Raw genomic sequence first — 26,781 nt, 5'->3', positions numbered from 1 at the left:
ATAGGAGTAGGGATGCCTTGTCAAAGTTGTACAAGACAGTGGTAAGGCCACACTTACAATACTGTGTGCAGTTCAGGTTTCCGTATTACAGAAAGGATACTATTAAACTAGAAAGAGTGCAGAAAAGATTTATTAGGATGCTACCGGGACTTGATAGTTTAAGTTATAAGGAGAGACTGGATAGACTGGAACTTTTTCTCTGGAGTGTAGGAGGCTTAGGGGTGATCTTATTGAGGTCTATAAAATAATGAGGGGAATAGATCGGCTAGGTAATCAATATCTTTTCCCAAAGGTAGGGGAGTCTAAAACTAGAGGGCAAAGGTTTATGGTGAGAGGGAAGAGATACAAAAGGGTCCAGAGGGGCAATTTTTTCACACAGAGGGTGGTGAGTGTCTGGAAAGAGCTGCCAGAGGTAGTAGCAGAGGTGAGTACAATCTTGTCTTTTAAAAAGCATTTAAACAGTCACATGGGTAAGATGGGTATAGAGGAATATAGGCCAAATGCAGGCAATTGGGACGAGCTTACGGGTTAAAAATGGGCGGCATGGACAAGATGGGCCGAAGGGCTTGTTTCCATACTGTATATCTCTATGACTCTATGACACTATGACTTTCTTTTCCTCTCCCCTATGTACTCTATAAACAGTATGTTTTGTCTGTGTAGCATGCAAAAGAAAATACTTTTCACTGTATCCCACTACACATCACAATAATAAATCAAAATCAAATCAAAAAGATAAACTGTTTGACTGAAACATTTAGGATATTAAAAGGAATTGCTAGGACAGAGAGTAAAAAAATCTCCCTGCTGGTCCAAGAATCTAGAACAAGAGGACATGAAATTTCTATCAGAACCAGACAATTCAAGAGAAATGCTAGGAAAGATGTCTTCATGTGACTGATTGTAGAAATGCAGAACTCTCTCCCACGTCAAGTGTTGGATGCGACTCAGTTAGTAATTTTGAACCTGAAGTCAACAGATATTTGCTAGCAAAGAATGTTAAGAGAGATAGAGTTAAGATGGGTGGATGGAGTTGGACTACAGGTGAGCCAAGATCTCACCATATGGGACAGGCTCAATGGACTGAATGGATTACTCCTGTTTCTATGTTCCTGAAATAACCATATCACACAGCTGGAATGTTAGGTTATTAGTTTCTACATTGTAATATGTTCTTCTAAAACAGAGCTAGTGAAAATGAAATCCCTCCAGGATGCAAAGATTACCATTGTGCTAGCACTGGAATTCAACTTCTTTGCATTAAAAGCATCAGCAAAACTGTCATAAACAAATGTCTCAAATGCAACAATGGAAATGGCTTTCATGTTGGACGATGTGATAGCCGAGAAATAATTCTCCATTCCGCTGAAGACTGCATTGATGGCAGTTGTGCAACTGATTCCGCCTTTACCTGAATAAAATCCAAAAACACATTGGTAAATCTCGGAAAAATCAAAGCAAGGTAAAAACAAATCCAAGAATAAATTGACCGAGTGCTCATTTTGGGGAGAGGTACCTGTCCCAATGGCTGGGATTGCAACAGTAGTGATATTCCGCTTTTCACATTCCTCAAGGACCTTGTATACTGATGCTGTGATACCAGCTGCTGTTGTGGGTCCAACCATCTGCACTATATATTTACACTGAAGCTGGCCACCACTGGTGACCACGACACCATCAGTTGGCTGTTGACCTAGGAAAGAAATTCATCCTCATTAACCTGGAACTGCAGCATTGCCGAAAATACACTTATTATTTGCTCACATCCCAAAGTAGCAGATACAACACATTGGATGGGATTTTCCAGCCCCAAGACCAGAAATTCCTGCTCAAGCTCAACTAGACTTTGTCAAATATCTTACCGAAATCCATATAGACATTATCCATTGCACCATCCTTATCAATCCTCCTTGCTACTTCCTCAAAAGATTTGCTTAAGTTATTAAGGTCTCATCTTCCCCTAATAAAACCATGCTGACTATCCCCGATCGCCTCATGTCTTTCTAAGTGACAGTTTATCCTGTTTCTCAGAATTGTGTCCAATAATTTGCCCGCCACCAAAGTCAGACTGACCAGCCTTTAGGTTTCTGGCCTATCTCCCATGCTCTTTATAAATAATGGCACAACGTTCGCAGACCTCCAATTTTCTGGTACCTGTATCCAGTGAGGATTTGAAAATTATCCCCAGAGCATTCCTTATTTCCTCCTTGGCTTCCTTTCACAGTGTGGGATATAATCTATCCGACCCTGGTAATGTATCCATCTTTAAGGATGTCTGTTCCTTTAGTACTTCCTCTCCCACCATGCTTTATTGTATCTAATATTTCTCACTCTTCCTCTTTAACTGGAGTGTCTGAATTATCCCTCTCCTCGGTGAAGACAGAGACAAAGAACTCATTGAGAACACTTCTGACATCTTCTGCATCAACTTATAAATTACCATGTACATCTCTTTATAGACACTATCTTTTCCTTAGTTATTCTCTTGCTCTTAATTTGCTGGTAAAATATCTTCGGATTTTCTTTGATTTTACCTGCCAATATTTTTTCACATTCTTTGTCTTCCTAATTCCTTCAGTATCAAATCTTTTGTGACTGTGACAAGCTTCCTGTGTCTGCTTTATCTTGGCCTGTATGCTTCTGGATAGCCAGGGGGCTGTAGTTATGACAAGACCACTTTTTTCTTTGTGGGGACACATCTACACTGTGCCCGTAGAATCACGCCTTTGAATAACAAGATTTGCCTGGAACAGATGTTTTTTCTTTAGCTCTGATAGTAGCTGCCACCAGCGAGTTATTTTTAAGTACTTAACTTTTAGGACAGGCAGAATCTGATATAAACTTGTTCTACAGCATTCCATCTGTCACGCTACACAACTGAGAGAGAACCAAAACATTAGCCTTGAAATCCCAGTGGAAGTTCTGCCCTCAGTGGTTATGCCAGAATATCATTAATCTTGTCCCAAAGCCAGGGGCATTTGAATAATTGAAGTGGGCATTTGTGTTTGCAGTGGTGTTCCAGGGACACTTGCCCTTGTAGATCCAGCATAATCTCAAAGCTATCCTCCGCAGCTAGGGGACTGAGGCAAGTACAAAGATACCAAATTTTCAAGTAAATGCTCTCCGGTGATGTGAAGCCCCTTGACCCGAGGACACTCACTGTCATTAACTCTGGCCAATCCAAACTCAGCAGACCTGGGTACCACTTGGTTAATCTGAGGGGGACAATAGCCCAGGATGACAACTCATTACTCAGGCAGTATCCCAAACTACTGCCAGGATGTTGGGGAAGAAATAGCCTCCCAACTTTTCCCCTCCCACCTATTCAGTGTCATTCTTCTGAACGAGCTTCGGTGTTAATCACCTTCACTTTAACAGTAACTAATATAAGGTTTTGATATTTGTCCAGTAATATAGATCCAACAGATTGGTACGTGCTTCACCACTTCTCTCATTTCCTTCAAAGTTTTCTGGTGAACTGATCTTTTCGACTTCAAGCTGCCCCTTTAATCTCTCTTGACCCTCTTCGGTGACTCCCACCCTCCCCTCCCCGATCGTTATGTACCGTGAGACTTGCTGTTAGACAATTGTAATTACTTTTTCAAACATACTTTCTAGAAAAACACAAGTCTGACTGAGAGTTACCAGTACCTAGGGCCTTGCACTCATCCTTCACAGAACTGCCAGCAGCCTTTAGTATGGCACCGGATACACCTACAGGTAAAATAACAAACAGATATTCAGGGAGAAAAACAAGACCTTTGTTGTATGCTGAGACAGATTCATAAATCATACATTGATTCTTTTTGTGAAATTTGGGTCAACGTTAACATTGGGATGTAAAATGGTCAGTGGTGTATTAACAGTCCATCACTGATTAACTTATCATGGGGGCTTGTGATGAGGTGGCTAAGCTGAGGCCTGAATGTTATTTGTGGATCTCAGATGAACATCACTGCTTCTGCTGCCTTACAAGTGAAGTCAGCAAACAGTAATACACCTTAATTTCATGGGGGTTCTTCTGGCCCCGAATGTAACCTCATCCTCATGTGACAGCCTCACACACAAAAGCTTCCTCTTTTAAGGGTGGTAAGGTGGCACAATGGTTAGCATTGCTGCCTCACAGCGCCAGGGACCTCGGTAAGAATCCCAGCTTGGGTCAGAGTCTGTGTGGAGTTTGCATGTTCTCCCCGTGTCTGCATGGGTTTCTTCCAGGTGCTGCTGTTTCCATCAACAGTCCAAAGATGTGTGGGATAGGTTGGCTGGTTTTGTTAAATTGCCCCTTACCGTCAGGGGGACTAGCAGGGTAAATATGTGGGATTATGGGCATAAGGCCTGGGTGGGATTGTTATCAGTGCAAGCTCAAAATGCCAAATGGCCTCATTCAGTACTATTGGGGTTCTATGATTCTATTTCAGACCGTTGGTTAAAATTACACAGAATGCCAGGTGGGCACTGTCAGGTGGACACTTCGAGATGGGCACTGGCCAGCCATGTCCTTGACCACCAGGGTGTTTCAATGGTTTCTAAGCCCCCGACCCTTCGCCATGGCCATTGTGCTTGGTTTCTGCCAGTGGAGACCAGTCGTGATTCTGGCCGGTCACCTTGCCCGAAGTCGGAAGATCCTGGGAGCTGGAAGAATCTGGCATCAAACGAGCTGTGAATATTTAAATACTACTTTAAATATGCTAATTGGCCTCGTGTCCTTTCTGGATGTGATCCGGTTCATGCCAATAGTAAGGGAATGGGACAATTGCAAACTGTTTCGCGCTGGGCATGAAACCGATTTTTAGACCCACACATTACTCTTGGCACAATCTGCAACAAGCACAATGACATTGGAAAATCACCCCCATTCTCTCTTAAACTTACCAGAAGTCAAGTCCAATGTGATGTTGGTAGAATTTACTATGGCATCTGTGATTTCTTGGGTGATATCACCTTTCTTTAGTTTAATTGTTACACCACCTATTAGTATCATTGGGTCTGTTGGTGCTGATTTCAACACTGCAGAGAGATCAAAGTTACTCTGAATCAAAATGATATATAGTTCATGTTATGTGGTTAAACTTTGGATATGAAATCTGAATGACAGTCAATTATATTTTATCTAGGATAGACATCATTTTTTAAAAAAATTAACATGTCTCATAGGTGCCGCCCTCATCTAAGTCTGGATTTTATGAGCTCCCATTGGCTGTGTTTTCAACTTGGGCAGGAGACATGTAAAATAGGACATGTGCCAACTATACCACCTTCCTGTCCACCCCGAGATCACTTTCATAACACAGTATTTAAACAAAATAGGGGCCAATTGTGTTTGTGAACACGCTGTTCTTTTTTAAAATTCATTTCACGGGATGTGGGCATTGCTGGCATGGGCAGCATTTATTGTCCATCTCTAGTTGCCCATCAGAAGTTGGTGGTGAGCTGCCTTCTTGAACCTCTGCAGTCCCTGAGGTGTAGGTACAGGAGGAAGTTACGGGATCTTGACCCAGTGTCAGTAAAAGAATGGCGATAAGTTTCCAAGTCACACTCTCATGGCAACACAATATATTTCAGCTAAGTAAGGGGAGGTTAAGAAGGAATAAAAGACCGTTTTCCATTCTCTGCACAGAGTGTTGGCTGAGGTGAAGAAATCGACATGGAGCCCACAGGCTGTACAGTCGCTTTTTCTGTCCAAATAATCGAGCACTCTGATTGTGCTGGCAAGGCGAGGCCGGAGAAAGCCAGCAGGGAATTCTGAGATTGGGGAATCTCTGATAGAAAAAACAGGAGCCCCCAGCCTGCCACATGCAAACAGAGACCACCACCGTCTCCCATGCACATAGGAAACCCCCCACTAAACTCACAAGGGAAACCCTTCCCCACCCGCACCCAATTGATAAGGGGAACCACCATCAGTGGAGTGCCAGAGGCACTTATTTGACAAAGAGTTGTCTGGGTTCAAAATGTCAGCTCTTTTCCCTCCTTACAGATGCTGCCAGACCTGCTGAGATTTTCCAGCGTTTTCTCTTTTGGTTTCAGGTTCCAGCACCCATAGTAATTTGCTTTTATTCTGAGAATTATGTCAACAGACCCATGTTTTTTAGACACTGCAGTTGTTCCCTGTGCATTTTGTTCAATTAGTTCATTCTAACATACCATTTTAAAATTGTACTCGTATTGTCTTACCTCGAGGCAAAGGTATTGGTGACCTGGGAGCTTGTTTCAGTTGTCTTAAAACCTGAGCAGCAAAAAAGAAATTGTTCAGGAGCAGACAGGTTTGAATATTTTACGAACAATGCTTTATTCCTGCAGCTTGTTGAATAGGTGCAGCCCCCAGCATCACAGATGCCATTCTCCGCCAGTTTGTTTAATTCCACTGTCCTGATAATGTGTTGTGCAGACGATTACTCTTTAATTTTATTGGCTGAACCTCTTGAAGAGGACTTTTCTCAAGCAAAGACACTGGCAGGAATTTTCCAACCATTCACACCAATAGGATTTTCCCATTCCCGTTGGCTTGTTGCCAAAACCTCCATCTTCATTGTAATGGGAACGTGGCATGAACAGGCAGTAGGATCACGCCCATTGACTTTAAAATGGTGGCAGAAGTCACCTGACCTACAAACTGACCAAGTTTGGAAGCTTCTGAACGTGGAGGTGCCAGAACACATGGCTATAGGAGTTCCCCTGATGGATTTCATGACTTCCATAATATGGAGATGCCAGCATTGGACTGGGGTAAGCATAGTAAGAAATCTCACAACACCAGGTTAAATCCAATGGGTTTATTTGTTAGCACAAGCCACAAGCTTTCGGAGCACTGCCCCTTCATCAGGTGAGTGGGAGTTCTGTTCACAAACAGGTATTTGGTAGCACAAGCCACAAGCTTGGTTGTGGCCTGTTTGTGAACAGAACTCCCACTCACCCGATGAAGGGGCAGTGTTCCAAAAGCTTGTGGCTTGTGCTACCAAATAAACCTGTTGGACTTTAACTTGGTGTTCAGGGACTTCTTACTGGGATTTCATGACTGCCTTTGTCTGCACTTTCTATAAACCATAAGGATAGTGGATCACTGGAGTTTCAACTACAGAAACCATCAGGATCAATGAAATACTAATGAATCTCATTGTGACAAAAAGATGCTAATCATAGAATCTCCACAGTACAGGAGGCCATTCAGCCTATCGAGCCTGAACCAACCACAATTGCGCCCAAGCCCTGTTCCCTTAACAACATACATTTAACGTGCCAACCCCCCACACACTAGGGTCAAGTTAGCATGGCCAATCAACCTAACCCTTCCTCACAGAAATCAAAGCACCTGGAGGAAACCCATGCAGACACAGGGAAAACATGCAAACTTCACACAGACAGTGACCGAAGCAGAATTGAACCTGGGTCCCTGATGCTGTGAGGCAGCAGTGCTAACCACTGTGCCATTGTGCCGCCCCTATTTTCATAAATCTCATTTCTCCCTCTGGTTCCTTTGCCAACTACCTCACAGAGCTGGCCAACCCCTCGTACCCACTTTCCCTAATGTGCATCAATCTAATCATTGAACCTCCATCTGTTTCAATGGCATCTTAACTTTGACACTATGAGAGCAAATTGTTTTCTTTAAGTTAGATCGCCCAATTTCTTTAAATTGGAGAAACCTGAAGGGGCTAAATGGCTTAGTTCTGCTCCTAATTTTAATCTCTGTACAATTATATTTGTTGAGACACCTATGTCTCTGAACCCATTCCTTCGCCAATTGCAACCACTACAAAAGAGCTACTCCTCCATCCCCTTCCCCACTTCCCCCAGTAATAATCTCACCAGATTGTCATTCAATAAGATCATTCCTGAGTTGTTTGTATTTCAAATTCCATATTTATTCCCATTTACCCTGATAACCTTTGAATTCCCTTGCCTAACTAGAATCTAACTACCTCCGCCTTTAAAATATTCAATGACCCTGCCTCTACTGCCTTCTGAGTTCCAAAGTTGAAGAATTCCCTGAGAGAAAAGAACTTTCCTCATCTCTTATGCAAAGGGGCGATCCCTAATTTTAAATCAAAGCCCCTTCATTCTGGACTCACCTCACTGAGATTGCTCAAGATCTTATATACTTCAGTCAAGTCACCCCTCACTTTTCTAAACTCCAGTGGAAATAAGCCCTGTCTGTACAACCTTTCCTCAGAAGACAACCTGCTGATTCCAGGTATCAATCTAGTAAGCCTCCTCTCCAACATTTACAGCCTTCCTGAATGGGGCTAGATTTTACAAGGGCCTGGAGGGGTTGTTGGAAGTTCGGGGAGGTGGTGGGGAGGGGGTGTTGCTGAGTGTATTGCTCATCCCACTGATTGAAATATCGGTCAGAAACAGACTAATTAAAAGAAAAAGTCCACCCCGCAGCAATTGCATACTCCATGTTGCAATATAGCTCAATCTGTTTAGCCAGCAGCTCATGCAGTCTCTGCAACAGTAAAGTTCAGTAGTGGGTGTTGCCATTGCCGGGACATCGGCAGGCCCAGGACGAGGGTGCCTGTGTATCCCGGTCTCAGCTGAATGAGCGATATTGGTGGGAAGGGATTATTGCTGGGGAAAGGGTGAACAATACACTTACCGTATCTCCTACTGCTACCACCCCACCTATGTAGACCTGTTGGTATTTTGCAGCCATTTTAGGCATCACTTGCACCTTTCCAACACCCCTATAAATGTTGGGACCTGAGTGTCTAAGCCTACTCACTTATATACACGTAACAAAAGCTCATCTGACTTTCAGTCCAGTGTAATAGCTAGCCAGGTTGATATGTTGTAGCCAATTGATTGTTTGTGTGCACTTACAGTTTTTGGGAGCCTTGATGAACCCTGATCTTCTTCCTTGGTTTTAATTAACAACAAACACCCACGTCCTTTAGCTTTGACTTCCAGGATGTCCTTGTGCTTGGACAGAGCTGTAGCCTCTCCTGGTTTGTTGTAAGTGTGGGTTACTGACTCAATCCTTTTTAACCTTTCTTCAATAGCAGAAACTGCCTCCTTCATATGCTCTGCTGCACCAGATATTTTTAAACCTGTTGGATCTGTCCTGATATATGATATGATGACTTCTTTGTTCTGGATTTCAGGCTGTTCTGTGAGGCTCGAGAAACTTTCCATATAGTCCACCTGCATCAGTGTGGCAGGAATGAGTTGTGTGATCACTGTCTTATTGTCCAGATAATTAGTTATTATTTTTACAGCATCAGAAACAATGTCTGAATATCCTATGATTATTATGGCAGCTTGATTTTTCTCCTCTATGACTCTGCAGCCCGCCTCTTTCGACTTCAAGTCAAATTTCAAATCATCAAGGAACCTTTTCCATTTGTCACCTTCAGCGACTTTGGTTTGCTCCGGAGTGAAGTTAATCCTTACTTCCTGGAAAAGTTGCTTTATTTTATCTTCTCCTTTCTTCACATCGGCCTTGAGAGCCACGAGCTCAACAGACTGTCTCTGCACCAATGTGGCCTTGATGCCCTTTTCAACAAAGTGAGTTTGCACAAATTTCTTGAGTTCTAGCGATTTGATAAAGTCTATTAGATGTGGCGACTGATTGAGAGGTTTCCTTTCTAACTGGGACTGAAACTGGCCAATGATCTTGTGGACTTGGTCAACTTCCTTCTTTAATCCTTTCAGTTTAAAGGCTGGGGGAGTTGTGCTGGTGGATATTTGCACAGAGGAAACAGTGACATTGACATTGCGATGTATGAACTCCAACTCCTCAAGACTTCCCACTAAAATTTGCTCTTTGACTGTATTCCTTTCAACTTCCAATTCTCTTCCTGCCTTTTCCAATATTTCTTGTAGCCTTCTGGAAGGGTCCAAAACTTTACTTTCTTCTCCAACAATGATGATCTTATTTTCTGTAGAACAATGAAGAACATCAAAGCCAGGTGCTTTCAGTCCCCTGCTTTTGTTCTCCACTTTTGCCCACAAATCTTTATCTGCTGGGAAATCTTTAACGTCAAATTTCCCGATGAATTTCCAGATTGCCTCTTCAGCATGCTTCTTCCAATCCTTAGCAATTTTATAGCATAACAATATATCAATGTCAAAAGTGGGCTTCAGAATAATTCGCTTTGGATTTGGAGAGTCCGTGAAGGTAATGTTACAATAAACATCCTTTGCAATTTCGTCTAACTCTTTTCTATAGAGATGAGTCTTCTGGATATAGTTTAGAAGTGTGGGGTTGATGTTAATATCAAACTGTTCAGGTTGCTTGATTTCTGGACCATTATTTCCATACAAAGATAATTGCAGATCATGGTAATAACGACTAACAGTCAGCTGAACATCCTTTAGTGAATGTTTCCTTCCAGTGATTCTCCTTACCACTGCAAAAACACAATTAGAAGTAACCAGTTAAGTGAATAGAAATAATTAAGTTTATTATCTATCTTTTATTATTTATCTAGCTTGTGTCAACTTGTGACATGCTCCAGTCATAACGAAGGGTCAAAAAGGCTCAAAATGGTAATTATGGGCTCTTCTGGTCCCATTGATATCAACGTCATTTTCTGTGGCTCCCACCCTCTGCTGACTGGGGCAGGTTTAAAGTTTATTTATTAATGTTACAAGTAGGCTTAAGTTAATACAGCAATGAAGTTAAAAGTTCATTTACTAGTCACAGATAAGGTTTACATTAACACTGCAATGAAGTTACTGTGAAATTCCCCTAGTTGCCACATTTCAGCACCTGTTCGGGTCAATGCACCTAACTAGCATGACTTTTGGACTGTGAGAGGAAACCGGAGCACCTGAAGGAAACCCACACAGACACAGGGAGAATGTGCAAACTCCACGCGGACAGTCACCCAAGCCAGAAATCGAATCCATTGTGCCACCACGAAATCCTCTTGTTGCCACACTCCAGCACCTGTTCAGCTACAGTGGGTGGGAATTTAGCATGGCCAGTGCTTGTCTTTTAGACTGTGGGAGGAAAACACGCAGACACAGGGAGAACATGCAGACTCCACACAGACAGTGACCCAAGCCAGGAATCGAACTGGGTTTCTGGGATGCTGTGAGGCAGCAGTGCTAACCACTGTGCCAGTGTGTCGCCATCAGCGGGACCTGAAGATCCCACCAGCAGTAAGGGCCAGAAAATTTTGGCTCTTTTTCTCTTTCTGCAGAGGCTGTCAGACCTACCAAGCACTTTCTGCTTTTATTTCAGACTTCCGGCATCCATAGTATTGTATTTTTAATTTTTGACATGTTAGTCAGTTGATGAAGACAATTCCATTACCCTTCAACATTGAGGTTGCCATTGGGTTGGAGAAGTCTGCTTCAATTCCAGGAGTAATATTGCTATGGAAAGGTGACAGCAACTCAATTTTTCTTCACAAATCACCTGCCACATTCTGATGGGCAAGTTGAGTTAAAAGCAGAGTCATAGATAGTTATTATGAAGCTTAATCTTACAAATGATGTGCTGATTTGATTTATTATTGTTACATGTGTTGGGATTCAATGAAATGCATTGTTTCTTGCGCACTTAAAACATACAGTTCATAGAGTACACAGGGGAGAAGGAAGATAGAGGGTGCAGACTATAGTATTACAGTCACAGCTAGGGTGTAGAGAAAGGTCAGCTTAATATAAGGCAGGTTCATTCAAAAGTCTGATGGCAGCAGGGAGAATGCTTAAATGATTGCCAATGGAAGATAGCCTAAATTTTAATTTTGAACTCTTGAAATAGCATATTTTCAGAAGACAGATGAAATACTATACCCTCATGATCTTGAAAATGAATAATAGCTGTCATTGCAACTCCATTAAAAACAATTTCTCTGATTTCCCCACCACCGCTGCGTTTAGTGTTTGAAAAGTACATGTCCACCAGGTCACTGCTGAAACTGGGATGAATTCCCTCGACCAGCACTGAATTTGCCTTTGCCAAACGTTGGGCAGTGATGAGACGGTTTTCAAATGGCTTCTGACGACAATTCTGCAGAAAAGCTTTGGCATCTAAAAAAAAAGGAATTCTACATTACTGCACACATTAATCATAATCTTCAAGACAGGCTTCAGTGAAACCATTTCATCCGTTCTCACGTTTCAGTCATCCTGGCCACAACCCCAAACATGCAAATAAAAGAACTGCTGCTACCTCAAACAAATAAGAAAATAAAATGTAAGAACACCAACCTAGATCAGTTTCAAAAGTGACCGCCACTGTTTCGCCATCTCGCAGGGGTTCAATATGATGCTTTGTGCTATTGCTGAGGCTGTCAACGTACAGTGAAATATGCCCTAATCTCGAGTGAACATCAAAACCCCTCAGGAGAAATGTTCGAGGCTCGTACTTTTCATCTTCTTTGTCTTTATCATATATTTGCACTTGCAGAGTTTTGCCACCCAGCTTGTGCTGCTTTTGTGAAAGTATTTTGTCCAGGCCTGTAAACAGAAAGCAGGAAGGCAACAAAATCAGTCAGTCAAATTTATCTTTGTATCAACTTTGCATCTTTTTATTTCTAATGACAACCAAAGCGCTCTTCAGAAATGGTACAAGTCCAACTGCTTTGACCAAATAACTCACTCTGCAACCTGAAGTCACAGGCAATACGGAATAAATTGTCATGAAAAAGTTCGCACAGGAATCTTACACAAACTCATCGATATTCAGTGCAAATGGTGAACTTAAGGAAAGTTCACTCATAAACTGTCAATCTCACTTTCCTGAAATTTCATTTTGTTTTATTCATTCTTGATGGGTATTGCCAGGTAGGCCAACATTTACTGCTTATGTCTAATGTCCCTTGAGGAGGTGGTGGTGAGCTGCCTTCTTGGACTGCGGCAACCCCATGCCCTGAATATGTCCCATGGAGGGCAGGAAGAGGGCGGGCACCAAGAAAATGGAAGGTGCGGGTTGGTGCTCCCAATATGCTGCCTCAAGATGACAATGGATCCAGAGCTGTCTCAGAGAATTTCAGACCTGCTAACAATAAATTGTCATGGAAAAACACTGTGGACGGCTCATTCAAACACAAACCTCAGTCCCCAGATACCCTGTTGAAAATTTTATTTCAGCCCTAATCCCATCCTGGATCGAGTTACAGCTAAAACATAAAGGTCAGCAAGCCAATCAGCCCACCTACCAACCTGTAAGGCAGACGGGCCACGTAAATTTACATTCAATTTGCCCCTGAAGGGGTTAAATTGTCCACCTGATTATTGTCGGGTATGTATCCATTAACCAAAATGAGCGCATGATGACATTGTGACGTGCGCCTGATGTCTTCTTGCGCTATTTTAGATGCTTCCGATTGCACACATGCACATCTCAACAACATAAAATTTTGGCCCCTGTGTTGCCGGAATAGTTGTGGAAGGAATTCCAGGATTTTGACCCAGCAGTAATGAAGGAACTTCATTCCAATGCAGAATGAAAGAAACTGTATTGATAATGTCAAAGACAGAAAATGCTTGAAAATCTCAGCAGGTCTGATAGCATCTGGAGAGAGAGAATACAGCCAATATTTTGAGTCTGGATGACTCTGTCAGAGCCTGTGCTCTACTGAGATTTTCCAGCATTTTCTGTTTCTGTTCCAGATTCCAGCATCTGCAGTAATTTGCTTTTATATTATGCATCAGTAAGGTCGTTTACTACAAAACCTTACGTACAAAGGAAATACTGCTTTCTTCCTGGTCTGCTGTTAAAAACGAGCTGAGAATGTTTGGCCTAATGTAGAGTGTGTGAAGGGGAAAATGATCCATCGCATATATCCACACCTTGATGCTATAGTAATGGCAAGTTTTAATTGTTCCTACTCCTGTTGTCGGAATAATAGCATTGTGTCTAACCAAACAGCTTATGGAAAATATTATTTTGTTTTGTGATTTTTCTTGGACAAAAAGCATTTGGAGACTGAATGATGTTTCATCATTGTGCTTTAGAAGAAAATGATTTGGCAAAAAATTAAAAAGAAATGGCCAAAGGCAACAGATATTGAATAACATGTATTAAATCCAGATGAACCAGGTGACAAAATGTCCCAATGCACCTTCTTTCTGAAACTGATACATTAAAGATCTTGTCCGCGATTCTCCCATTGCAACCCGCAACTTTTCTATCGGGTTGCAGTGGGAAATGCGTGTCTGTGGCCTTGAATAGGGATTTGTGTATGCACTAGGAATGCATGCGCATCTCCCAGAGCCGGTGAACAGTCGCCAGTCGGACCACACTGAAAACTGATGGGAAGACGGGTAAATCATTTTAATCTATTCTGCATGTATTTTAAATATGTATATTTGTTAATTATTGAGACCTTTCAGGTCCTGATTGAATCTCCCACGCCGTCAGGAGTACTTCATTCCAGCAGGGTTCAGACTAGCTCCCCATGTTCGAGGAACTAGCGGGAGACCCCGCTGGAATGAAGGAGGGGCAATCGGGGCCCCCCAGGGGGTCGGGCGGTGGAGGTGGAGCACCCAGGGCATGGGCACCCTGGCAGTGCCAGCCTGTGTCCCTGACACTGCCCAAGGGGCAGCGTGCCCAAGCCCAGGAGGTGCCTGGGCATTGCCCATCGATCATCGGCAGTACCAAGGGGGCAGGGCCTATTGTGGACCGGGGGTCTAGGGGCTATTGGTGTGGGTGGGGGGGATCTGCTGCCCCTCTGCAGACAGGATTGGTCTGGGATGGAGAGAGGGTAGCGACTAGGGTGGGCTGGGTGGGGGGGGGGGGGGGGGTGGTGGGGGGGGGGGAGATGGTCTGCTGGGTCGGGGGGCCTGCTCTGGGGGAGTCTCATCCTGGGTGGGGGGATTAGCGGAGGAGAGATCTGCCGGGCTGAGGGGGTTGGGGGATCGCCACTGCTGGAAGGTGGGGTGGGGCCTGGACGTCGGGATGGGGGGCGGGGGGGTCAAGCCTGGCCCAGGAATTGCTATGAGGGCCTCAATCGGGCTGTGGGGATGAGGTGGGGAGAGGGGGTGGTGGCTGAAGGGCAGCACTGCGGAGGTCCCAGGCTGGCCAGTGATCGAGCTGGCCAGCAAACGGGAGGTTGACAGTTTGGGGCCGCTGCGCATGCATAGAGCTCCAGAACTGTCAAACTCAGGTGCAAATACGTCCTGCCCCCCTGGGTTTTTTATGACATTCATGACTGGGATTTCTTCAATGCACCGAGTGCAGAGATTTAGGTGAGAAGCTGACCTGACAGGACAGTCGGGATTTAGAACAGTTTTCCCGCCAATTCAGCACTTCTGGGAGAATCACCCACCCCCCAACTTTTGTTTCACCCAAGGGCAGTTATGACCAGGAACATAAGAACATAGGAAATAGGAGCAGGAGTAGGCCATCTAGCCCTTCGAGCCTGCCCCGCCATTCAATAAGATCATGGCTGATCTGTCGTGGCTCAGTTCCACATTCCCGCCCTCTCCCCATAACCCTTAATCCCCTCTCTTATCAAAAACCCATCAACCCGCGTCTTAAAAATATTTAGCGAGGCAGCCTCCACCACTTCAACGGGCAGAGAATTCCAGAGATTCACCATCCTTTGAGTGAAGAAGTTCCTCCTCAACTCCGTTCTAAACCGCCCCCCCTTTATCTTGAGGCTGTGCCCCCTAGTCCTACTGTCTTTTTTGAGCGGGAAGAGTCTCTCCACCTCTATCCTATCCATCCCCACATTAAACCATTCGTGGTTTCATCTCACAAGTGTTGGAACAAATTTACATTGAAATGACACCCAAATCCAGAAATAGTCCAGGTCTCCCAACATCAGCTGTATTGCAATAATTGCAATGAAGGCAAATAGATCTCCCCTCTCCCTCCCACACCTCCCTACCCCAATAATTAAATATTTAGATAATATTTACACCCCTAGCTTACGTTATCATATAATTAGATACTGGGCAGTACAGACACGTTCCCCAATGCAAGATGCTCACAATACTAGGTGACCAGGACTACAGTACATGTGAAGCTTAAGATTGGAGACAGAGATGATCAACATAGTTCACAATCCACTGGGTTGGGGAAGTGAGATCAACCTAAGCTTCTGAAAATGTGTGAACTCTGATTGATTGGAAGTGGAGAGTACGATGGATGGCACTTCCTCAATCCTTAATTTCTCTGGTCTGCATTCTTCAGCCCCCCTGTGGTGGGAGCTGACTTGGGGGGATGCAGTGGGCCAATGAACAGTCCACTGACGTGCGGCGGAGCTGGATGACCCTGACAGCGGGTGGAACTGGTAAGTCCCAGCCCAGGCCTCTCTCTGTATTTTACTCTCCCTGGCTTTCTCTTTTAAATCAGGAGCTTAAAATTCAGAATGCATTAGAATTGGGAACTGACAATACATGGGCTTTTTGCTAGATAGAGTATGTGTTGTATAATGTGCAGAGAATCAATACTTTTACCGAAACATCTGAAAGTTTGCCTCATTTGTGTCATAGAAGCTAATATCTATTCACACATCTGCAACACTAACACACCTTAGCTCAACAAAGTAATGGTTGGTGAAGTGGCTGGTGCGGAATGCAATCATTTCTGGACTGGTAATGTTTAAATTCATGCCACATATTCTCATTTTTTCCCCTCAGAGGTTGCAGTTAATAATATAAACACTTACCATCACTGCTTGGACAGGTCACAAAGCAAGAGCTTTCATCATTTACAGAGATTGCCACATCTGATACAAATTTTTCAAAGTACATTGCAACAGCATCTGTGTCAACAGGACCATCACTGGTAACAAACAGCTGGCTGACATGGCTATCCTTTTTCTTGGAGGGCTCCAAAACTGAAAGAGAACAATGTACAGGTGAAGGACGTTTGTTTCCTCAGGTAATAATTGTCACACATAAAGATGACCATGCAGGGTACACTTTGTTCTGCGGAAATGTTGTATATTTAAGTGGTTTTGGGGGCTGTGCCTGGGTACTCAGATTGAAGATAATGTGGGGCAGTGTCAATCCTGTGCACAAATAAGAAATACTTCAGCACTGTCTCATTTACAGCTATGTGAGTAACCTAAAATGCCATGGCAATGGTCACATGTTGATTCTGCTGCCCCATTTGAGGGTTACATGTTCTTAGTCACAATGGATGCACACTCAAAGTGGCCAGAAGTTGTTATCATGCAATCTACTGCAACGAAAAAAAACCCATTGAAAAACTTGACAATCTTTTTGCAAGATCTGATAAGCCAAAATCCCAATTGTTGGCAATATGGTTCACAGTTTACTTCATAAGAGTTTGAGGATTATCTCAAAGTAAATGGTATTCAGCATATAAAATCTGCATCCTGTCAACCAATGTAGTAATTTGCTGTCATGACCACAGAAGTAAAGAGAAAGGGATGTTATATATTTAAATGGTTGCACGATTACTTTAAGAGCCAATCACATGATTTGATGATAATACATTGGCGTGTTTCACAGACATCTATTTTAGTTTCAATTTCTCTCTGTGCAGACAAAAAAGCTCCTGCAATAAATCTGTTGTTATTTTGAATCTACGTGTGGAAAAAAAAACAATATTTTCTTTTTGTCCAAAACCCACAATCCCTGACACAGTTGCAACATTACAAGAAACAAAATCTGTACCTGATGCTCCCATTGGATCTGGAGATTCCTTTGCTGGACTCTATTGTAGAAAAGGAAAAAAAAGTATTGCATACAAAAAACAGTTAAATTGTTCTGGAAAAAGTAATGATGCATTAGATGGATGGTACATGAGAGCAAAGAACACAACTAAAACAATAAATCGTCAATTTGCTTTCTATTTTTCTCCTAATTCTCTTTAATAATTTTGTATTCATTCACATGGGCGTTGCTGGCTCAGCCAGCATTTATTGCCCATCCCTAATTGCTAATGAGAATGTGGTGGGGTGGTTGAATCATTGCAATCTGTGTGGCATATCCCTGTCCCATGGGCACTGCATCCGAGCACTCTCCGGGCACTGCTCCCTGGCATTGCCCTGATATTGCTCTTGGCACTGAGGGCAGTGCCTGGGGGCAGTTCAAGGATACTGTCCAGACATGACCCCCTCCCCTATGTTCTGCTGTTCTGCCCACCAGGTGACAATATGGGATATTTGCCATCATTTACGGAAAGATGACATGAATGGATACTGTAATGGGGGGGAGTATCAGGCATAGAGGCTGATAATGGATTGAAATGTATTCTAACGGGGATTCTGATGTTGAACATCAGGATTCCCATTACATCACTGTTGGGGGTGCGGGTGGGGTAGCAGCAGGGGGGGGGGGGGGTGTGCAGGAAGGATCGCATCACACCTTTATGTCAGCATAAAATGCCTCTCGTGGGATTTTCCGCTCCCCTCGTCAATCCTGTACGATGAAAACGGGAGCATAAAACCCCTCCACCGAGAGAGAGGGATAAATTGGAAAAAATGGACTAACAAAGAGAAAGAGAGAGATGCAGACAGATAGAGCAAGGTGGAGAAAGAGATTGAGAAGGAGAGAGAAAGACTGAGAGACAGGAACAGAGAGGAATGAAGTAGATGAGCAGATAGAAACAGAGTTAGTGTAGAGAACAAAATCGAATGGTTTGTCAGCAACCCAACTGCATTTTCCTGCACCATACAATAACTATATATACGCGACCAAATCAGATTTCTAAGCCCCAAAAAATCCATACAATAAGTATTTTAAAGCAGTGAGGTAACGGGTGAAATTTTGCCGGCACGTCCGCCTGAGGTTTTGTATGATCCCGCCCGAAGCCAACGGAGAATGGCATTCTCCAAGCCTCACCCGCCCCCAGAATCGGGGCAGGCATGCCGGTAAAATTCCGACCAACATGTCAATGTATCTTGTCTGTGACACGATTTATGTGATAATACATACTTAAATTCTAAGTCATCATTTCCAGGGCGGATGGACAGTTAAAATGCCTGACATCAGCTTTACTTCCAATCTTTACATCTTTAAATATTCATCAACAAAATGGGACACATTTGCCTGTGTGCTGTTTAAAAGCAGCTCACTTTGTAAAACTAATATAATGGAAAGCAGCACAGAAGAAACAATAAATAGCAGGAATGTGTATTTACATTAGTGCTGACTTACCCGGTCATATTTATTGTGTTTTTGGGAACTGGTCAACAATTGATTTTGTTCAACTGCTGGCTCTTTGTTAGAGTTTACTGTCATTCTAATGGGACTCACAGAACTTCCTTCATTACTGCCCCACTCATAGATTGTAACCCGAAGCTGGACTGGCTCTGGGTGCAATAGCTGCACTGTGTGGAACTCCTCCTTCGCCACGTTTTTCTGCACTGATAACACAGAACAAACAGGAATCATTTCCTCTCAGGATCTGGCTAGGATATTTTCGCATTAGCCTTAAACAATTGGCTTACTGCTTCCAGTGACAATCATCAAGAGTAAGATTTTTAGCATTTTCATTACATTTATTCATCAAAATCTGTTTGCATTTTCCAACCAAAATTTGTACCATTTTCAGCCAAGTAACATCAGTTATTGTCTGACTCAAATACATTGGAAGCATCACATTGCTGCACTTACCTCATACACGTGGACTAAACTAAGCAAAAAAAGTTAGAATTTGCCCATATCTGCTGAAATACCCTTTTAACAGCATAGTGCCAACAGCAATTGATATTTATACAGCACTTGTGACATAATGGAATGTCCCAGGTGTGTCACAGGAGCATAATAAAATTACTTACGTCACCAGCCTTCTATGGAGACTTGAAATAGCAAGTGCAAATAAGACTTGTGCCTTGTAGGTGGCAAGCAAGGGCTATCTCAAACATGAAAATGCCCAGCTTGCTTTCCTCAAACCTCACCAATAGCACCATCACCAATCCCTCCAATGTCAATGTCCACGCTATCCCTTAACTGAACCAGTGATATGGTATCTGTGAGAGCAGAACAATGAGTCTAGTGTCAAAGTACCAATTTAGTGGATTGCTTTTTCCTGGATGGCACCGAATCACATTGCAGCTTTAATGTCAAAAGAGTAGTGCGAATTCTATCCTCACTTAAATCTTAAAAAGGTGGAGAGACTTTGACGGATCAAGAGGACAGAGATTATTGCACAGCTTTGGGCCAGATTGCACTACAGACTAATGGTGAGGCCGACAGTATTCACTGTTGTTTATTTGCAATTTAAACAGCAATTTCTAATCTGAAAGTTGCCATCCAAAATGCTATATTTCTCCAAAAGCTTCTCAAAAATGCCATCACGTTGTCTGACTCAGATACATTGGACACTTCACGATACTGTACTTACCTCAATTACTATTCCTGTGCTGTAATTTTCTTTGTTCATAAATGTGAATTACACTCACCCAAAATAATGTAGAGCTTGCCCACATCTGTCTAAATACACATTTAACAGCAGAGTGACACGAGCAACTTATATTAATACAACAGCATAATGAAATGTCACAAGTTGTTTCACGGTAGCATTACGTGGCAAAGTATGTCACTGAGCTTTAAATGGAGACAATAGATCCGATGGAAAAACCTTTGTCAAGCTTGGTTTAAGGAGTGTCTTAAAGGAGGAAACTGAGGTGGTGAGGTGGAGAGATATAGGGAGGGTATTCCAGAGCTTGCAGCCTATAGATAACTGAAGGGCAGTTGCTAAAGTTGGAGCAATTATAAACTGGGATGCACTGGGGACCAGAATTAGAGGAGCGCAGATATCTCAGAGGATTGGGAGAATGGTGGCAATCATAGAAATAGGGAGGGTTGGGATCACGGAGGGATTAGGAAAGAAGGCATTTAAGACATTGAACTGGAGTTAATGGAGGTTAATGGAGGCCAGTGAGCACAGGATAGGGGAACGGGGCTCAATGTGAATTCCCCTTGAATTGTCACAATCCTTCTGTTTCTGAAGTTGGAAAGCTCAGGATTTGAGGAATTCAATCCAAAGCAGAATGGTGTGTAACTTGGTTGGAAAATTGAAAGTGATAGTGGTCCAATTGCTGCTTCTTGTAAAGTCTGAGGGGTTGGGAAATGCTGTCGAAAGATGTTTGGTGAGGTGCAGTGCAATGTGTAGATATGTCACAGTACACTGGTGCTGGAGGGAATAGATACTGGGCCAGATTTTGCTCTGAGCAGTGGACGAATAGTGCAATTACTGACTGCCCTTCTATGGTCTTTTGTACAGTATGTTTCTGTCAGCCACTCAGCCAAGCAGAGCACCCTCTACAAGGTACCTGAGGGGTGTGGGAGTAGGGCAACCAACTGTGTGTGTCCTTAACCAATCAAATTGAGGAATCTTTGCACCTGGACCAGCAAGCATAAATTGGAATGAAGAATTCCTTGGGACCTTTCATTATGTTAAAGACACTATATAAAGGCAAGTTGTTGTTAAGAAGACCCATCACTTCCTTCTTAGAATAACTATTCAACCATCAGTCCATGTTAATTTGTTGACTAGCATCAGAAAAAATGATCAGGGATTATTCTATCTGCCCATTTCAGGGCTGGGAGCTGGCTATCCCTACCCGTATGCCAGTTCTATCTCCGTCCTCAAGTAAATATTAAAAGAAATAGGCAGATACTTGCTGCCTCATGCACTGATAGGACAGTGTTGTACTAATAGGGTGGGTATGATTAAGAGCTCCCAGTTATCACAACATGCATCAATTTATCTATTAGCTCCAGATGTATTTTCCAATGCCAGATTATCCTTTTTAGAACATAGAACATAGAAAAACTACAGCACAAACAGGCCCTTCAGCCCACAAGCTGCGCCAATGATATCCCTATCTACTAGGCCTACCTATAACCCTCAATTCTATTAAATCCCATGTACTCATCCAGAAGTCTCTTAAAAGACCCTATAGAATTTGCCTCCACCACCACTGACGGCAGCCGATTCCACTCACCCACTACCCTCTAAGTGAAAAACTTACCCCTGATATCTCCTCTGTACCTACTCCCCAGCACCTTAAACTTGTATCCTCTCATAGCAACCATTCCAGCCCTGGGAAAAAGCCTCTGAGAATCCACCTGATATATACCTCTCAACATCTTATACACTTCTGTCAGGTCACCTCTCATCCTTCATCTCTCTGAGGAGAAAAGACTGAGCTTATCCTCATAAGGCATGCCACCCAATCCAGGCAACATCCTTGTAAATCTCCGTTGCACCCTTTTTTGTTTATTCATTTGTGGGACTATCGCTGTCAACTAGCGCTGTCGGCTGGCCAGCATTTATTGCCCATTCCTAGTTGCCCTTGGAGAGCTTTTGAGAGTCAACTACATTGCTGTGGCTCTGGAGTCACATGTGCACTGGACCAGGTAAGGATGGAAAGTTTCCTTCCCCTGAAGGGCATTAATGAACCAGATGTTTTTATCCCCCCCAACAATCGACAATGGTTTCACATTCATCAGTAAATTCATAATTCAGATTTTTTTTATTGGAATCAAATTTCTCCATCCGCCATGGCGGGCCTTGAACCCGGATCCCCAGAACATTTCTGGATTATTGTCTAGTGATAATACCGCTAGGCCATCACCTCCCCTCAGACTAGGATTTGGTGGTGGCAGAAAATGGATGATGCAGCTGCATTCTGTTAATGTCCATGCATACTTTTATGGCCTTTAAGGTATGAATACAATAGCACAGAGGTAAAATATTACAACTGATTCTCAATTAACAAGCCTCAAGGGAGAAAGGCATTAGGAGAATTGATATTTCCCTTTGGAAAGTCACTCCAAATTGTAACTACCCACTGTGTAAAACCAATTCTGCATATTTCCCTACTGGATTTTTTTTTCCCAAACCTGTATCACTGGTTATCAATCCACCCATCAGCAGAAAGCGATTCTGCTTATTTGCTTTACTAATACACATATAAATGGATTGTGCAACAACCTGCATCTATAGTTACAACTGTTCCATATCCAAGCATGAATGTGATAGCAAAATAGCAATATAGTCAGATACCTTTGGAAGGCAGTGCTTAGAATGATATGCATCTCAGTAATCAAGGCACTGTGCAACTAGGGGAATTCACTGGGGAAATTTTGCAACATTGTAAATACTTTCCTTCTTGGTTCCAGCCTTTGTCCCATCACCTTCAAAGACATATGCACTTGAATCCTCAGGTTCTTTTGTCGCTGCATGTTCTTTTTAACTATTATGTCTATCTTGTCTCTCCCAAGCTCTTCCATTAGATACATTACCTCAAACTTTCCTAATTAAACTCCATCTGCCAATTCTCAGCTCATTCAGCTAGAATGTCTATGTCCTGTTTCAATCGAGCTATGAGGAGAGGCTGAATAAACTAGGCTTGTACTCGTTAGAGTTTAGAAGAATGAGGGGAGATCTCATTGAGACGTATAAGATGATGAATGGGATGGATAGGATAGAGGTGGAGAGACTCTTCCCGCTCAAAAAAGACAGTAGGACTAGGGGGCACAGCCTCAAGATAAAGGGGAGGCGGTTTAGAACAGAGTTGAGGAGGAACTTCTTCACTCAAAGGGTGGTGAATCTCTGGAATTCTCTGCCCGTTGAAGTAGTGGAGGCTGCCTCACTAAATATTTTTAAGAAGCGGGTTGATGGGTTCTTGATAAGAGAGGGGATTAAGGGTTATGGGGAGAGGGCGGGAAAGTGGAACTGAGCCACAACAGATCAGCCATGATCTTATTGAATGGCGGGGCAGGCTTGAAGGGCTAGATGGCCTACTCCTGCTCCTATTTCTTATGTTCTTATGTTCTTATGTTCAATGTTTGTGAGAGTGCTCCAAGTTTGGTATCGCTGACAAACTGAAATTTTACTTTGTATTCCAATATCTAGCTCATTCATCTACTATTAAAAAACAGGAACAGCGGTTCTGGCTGTGATCCTTGAGGAACACCACAGTCTACTATTCTCCCGACTGCAACGCAACCAGGTTAGAGATTGACAATATCCCATTTTACACTCAAAAAGAAAATTAAACATCTGCCTTGTGGTAGGGAGCGCCTATAACCAGCCTTTACTTACCACCTCCAAGAAATGCGCCCTTTCTTTTGTGCTTTCTGCCAATGGCCAGAAAGGAGTAAATTTATCACAACATATACATATAGCACAACCTTGGAATATTTCACTGCTGATATAAGGAGGAGTAATCCCTACATATCCTATAGAGGGAAAAGGAAAAGAATTCACTGAGAGAAATACAAGAAAATTCAGATCTGAGTTAAAAGGGTGAATGGAGAGACATCCAGAAACAGGCAGAGTAGCAGAAGCAAATCATAATAAGTTACAATCCAATCTGTCCATTAACAAGAATAGGTATAGGCTCTTCAGTTCATTGAGGCTGCTCCACCATTCGGTCAGATCATGGCTGATCTGTACCTCAGCCCCCTTTGCACATCTATGCTCCTTACATCTAACTTATATATCCAGACTTAAAAATCTAGCAATCTCAGCCTCGAAAGTGTCAACTGACCTAGCACTCATAGATGTTACGGGAAAGAGTTCCAGATTTTTTTTACTATATTTGTGTGAAGAAGCCTCTCCCCATTTCAGTCCTGAATGGGTTTGGCTCCAATTGTAAGATTACACCCTCTTGTTTTGCATTCCCTACAATTCGCATTCAGAGTTATCAGGTTTTGCTTTGCTTTCCAGCAGCAGTCTGCAATTAGTAAATGTCATCTCCTTATAGCTATATTAAACAAAAAAAACAAAGAAAATGCTGGAAAATCTTCCCTGGTTTGGCAGCATCTAAGAACATAAGAAATAGGAGCAGGAGTAGGCCATCTAGCCCTTCGAGCCTGCCCCACCATTCAATAAGATCATGGCTGATCTGAAATGGATCAGTTCCACTTTCCTGCTTTCTCCCCATAACCCTTAATTCCCCTGTCTATCAAAAACCTATCTACCCGTGACTTAAATATATTTAGCGAGGTAGCCTCCACCACTTCAACGGGCAGAGAATTCCAGAGATTCACCACCCTTTGAGTGAAGAAGTTCCTCCTCAACTCTGATCTAAACTGCCCTCCCCTTATCTTGAGGCTGTGCCCTCTAGTCCTGCTATCCTTCCTAAGCAGGAAGAATTTCTTTACCTCTACCCTATCCATCCCCTTCATTATCTTATACATCTCTATAAGATACCCCCTCATCCTTCTAAACTCCAACGAGTACAGACCTAGTCAATTTAGTCTCTCTTCACAGGCTAACCCCCTCAACTCTGGTATCAGCCTAGCGAACCTCCTCTGCACTCCCTCCAAAGCCAATATATCCTTACGCAAGTGCAGCGACCAAAACTGCACACAGTATTCCAGCTGCGGCCTCACCAGTACCCTGTACAGTTGCAGCAAGACCTCCCTGCTTTTATATTCTATCCCCCTCGTTATAAAGGACAACATTCCATTCGCCTACCTGATCACCTGCTGCACCTGCAGACTGGGTTTTTGCGACTCATGCACAAGGACCCCCAGGTCCCTCTGCATCGTAGCATGCTGCAGCTTTTTGCCTTTTAAATAATAATCCCTCCTACTATTATTTCTACCAAGGTGGATAACCTCAAAGTGGATAATCTGTGGAGAGAGAATTGAGCGAAGGTAGCTCTGTCTTCTCTCGCTGAGGCCGGATTCTCCGACCTCACCTGCAGCTGGGATTCTCCGGTCCAGCTGCAGCGAGGCTGAGCCTCGAATTCTCCATACTTGCTGCCCGCGGTTGCTGGACGTGAACAGCCAGAGAATTCAGCTGGAAAAAAGCATTTTCTGTTTTATTTTCAGATTTCAGCATTGACAGTGATTTGTTTTCATCTTAGGGCTCAAATTAAATATCTCAAAAGATGGTGATGACAGGTTTCCACAGAAGTCATGATTGTGGCAATGCCGGGGTTGGACTGTGGTAAACACAGTAAGAAGACTCACAACACCAGGTTAAACTCCAACAGGTTTATTTGGTAGTAAAGGCTTTGGGGAGGCTGTTCCTTCGTCAGGTGAGTGGAAAGTTCAAAAGATAAACTCCCTGAATATACCCTCTAACTGGAGAATTGGACGAAGGAAAACACAGTACTGATTCACCGGGTGTAAGATCGGCACACTTGTCCTCAGAAACCCCATCGATGTTGCAATTGTCTAACTGAAGTGCAGAATGTAACTGCACAGCCCAGGTATTAAAAAGTTACCCCTTAACGCTATGTCCCAGAACAGTAGCAGCAAAGTGCAACATTCTCAACAAAACTTTATCCTAATGAAGAGTTTATCATTGGAAAATAGTAGCGTATGTCCACATTTTCTACTGCAATGCAAACCGGATGCGGCTTTAAATTCATTTAGCAAGACAAATCCTTACCTTCTTCATTTTTAAAATACACCAGCAGCTTTCCCTGATCAGGGTGTGCTCTGATCTCACATTCCCCTCCACCCGATTTCTTCCTACTTTGAAAATAAATGGCTAGTTTGCTTTTGACGGAGTCCAATTCAACAGGCAGTCCTTCCACTAACACAGGGAATCCAGCCATCCCTGGGCTCTCCCCCACTCTCAGGGCTAAAGTTCCAGCTTCCCACTCCTACCGATCTTCGGAAGGGGCTCAGCCTGTTTTTTGGGAATGTGGGACTTCGACTGGGAGTTCGGTCTTGTGAAGTCCACCTTTATCGAAAGCTCAAGGTTTTGCTGCGAATATACTTCCGTGTGTGCTGCTATCGAAAGTGAAAGTGAAAGATAACAAAGATAATCTTTCGCTCAGAATCAAAACGCTAAGAAACACACTTATTATGGGTTTATTTCAAAATAATCCCCCCTGACCTTCAGTCTGCTCCGGCTGCAGTTCACCTATTAGAGGAATTTTGGCTGCAGGTTAACTACATTGGGGAAAAGGGTCACCAAGAGTTACGAAA

At 43.2% G+C, this 26,781-nt stretch overlaps 1 protein-coding gene across 1 annotated transcript in view; it reads right to left on the bottom strand.

Moving 5' to 3' along the window:
• parp14rs3 (poly(ADP-ribose) polymerase family member 14-related sequence 3) overlaps positions 1-26,551 on the bottom strand; it is a 58,506-nt gene extending 31,955 nt beyond the window's left edge. The window contains exons 1-12 of the mRNA XM_080199408.1: positions 26,237-26,551; positions 19,033-19,241; positions 17,548-17,587; positions 16,572-16,742; positions 12,163-12,411; positions 11,746-11,982; positions 8,821-10,349; positions 6,175-6,226; positions 4,873-5,007; positions 3,652-3,714; positions 1,517-1,693; positions 1,227-1,411 (exon numbers count right to left, since the gene is read on the bottom strand). Of these exons, the coding sequence (XP_080055534.1) occupies positions 1,227-1,411; positions 1,517-1,693; positions 3,652-3,714; positions 4,873-5,007; positions 6,175-6,226; positions 8,821-10,349; positions 11,746-11,982; positions 12,163-12,411; positions 16,572-16,742; positions 17,548-17,587; positions 19,033-19,241; positions 26,237-26,405 (3,216 nt within the window). The 5' untranslated portion in view covers positions 26,406-26,551. The remainder of the gene's footprint in view (positions 1-1,226; positions 1,412-1,516; positions 1,694-3,651; positions 3,715-4,872; positions 5,008-6,174; positions 6,227-8,820; positions 10,350-11,745; positions 11,983-12,162; positions 12,412-16,571; positions 16,743-17,547; positions 17,588-19,032; positions 19,242-26,236) is intronic.
• Positions 26,552-26,781: the final 230 nt, after the last annotated feature.

The sequence above is a fragment of the Carcharhinus amblyrhynchos genome, chromosome 11 (genome assembly GCF_965287045.1).
Source record: "Carcharhinus amblyrhynchos chromosome 11, sCarAmb.v2.hapA, whole genome shotgun sequence".
In the NCBI taxonomy this organism is placed as follows: Eukaryota; Metazoa; Chordata; class Chondrichthyes; order Carcharhiniformes; family Carcharhinidae; genus Carcharhinus; species Carcharhinus amblyrhynchos.
The sequence above is the reverse complement of the archived record's forward strand: the minus strand, read 5'-3'. Positions and strand labels throughout refer to the sequence as shown.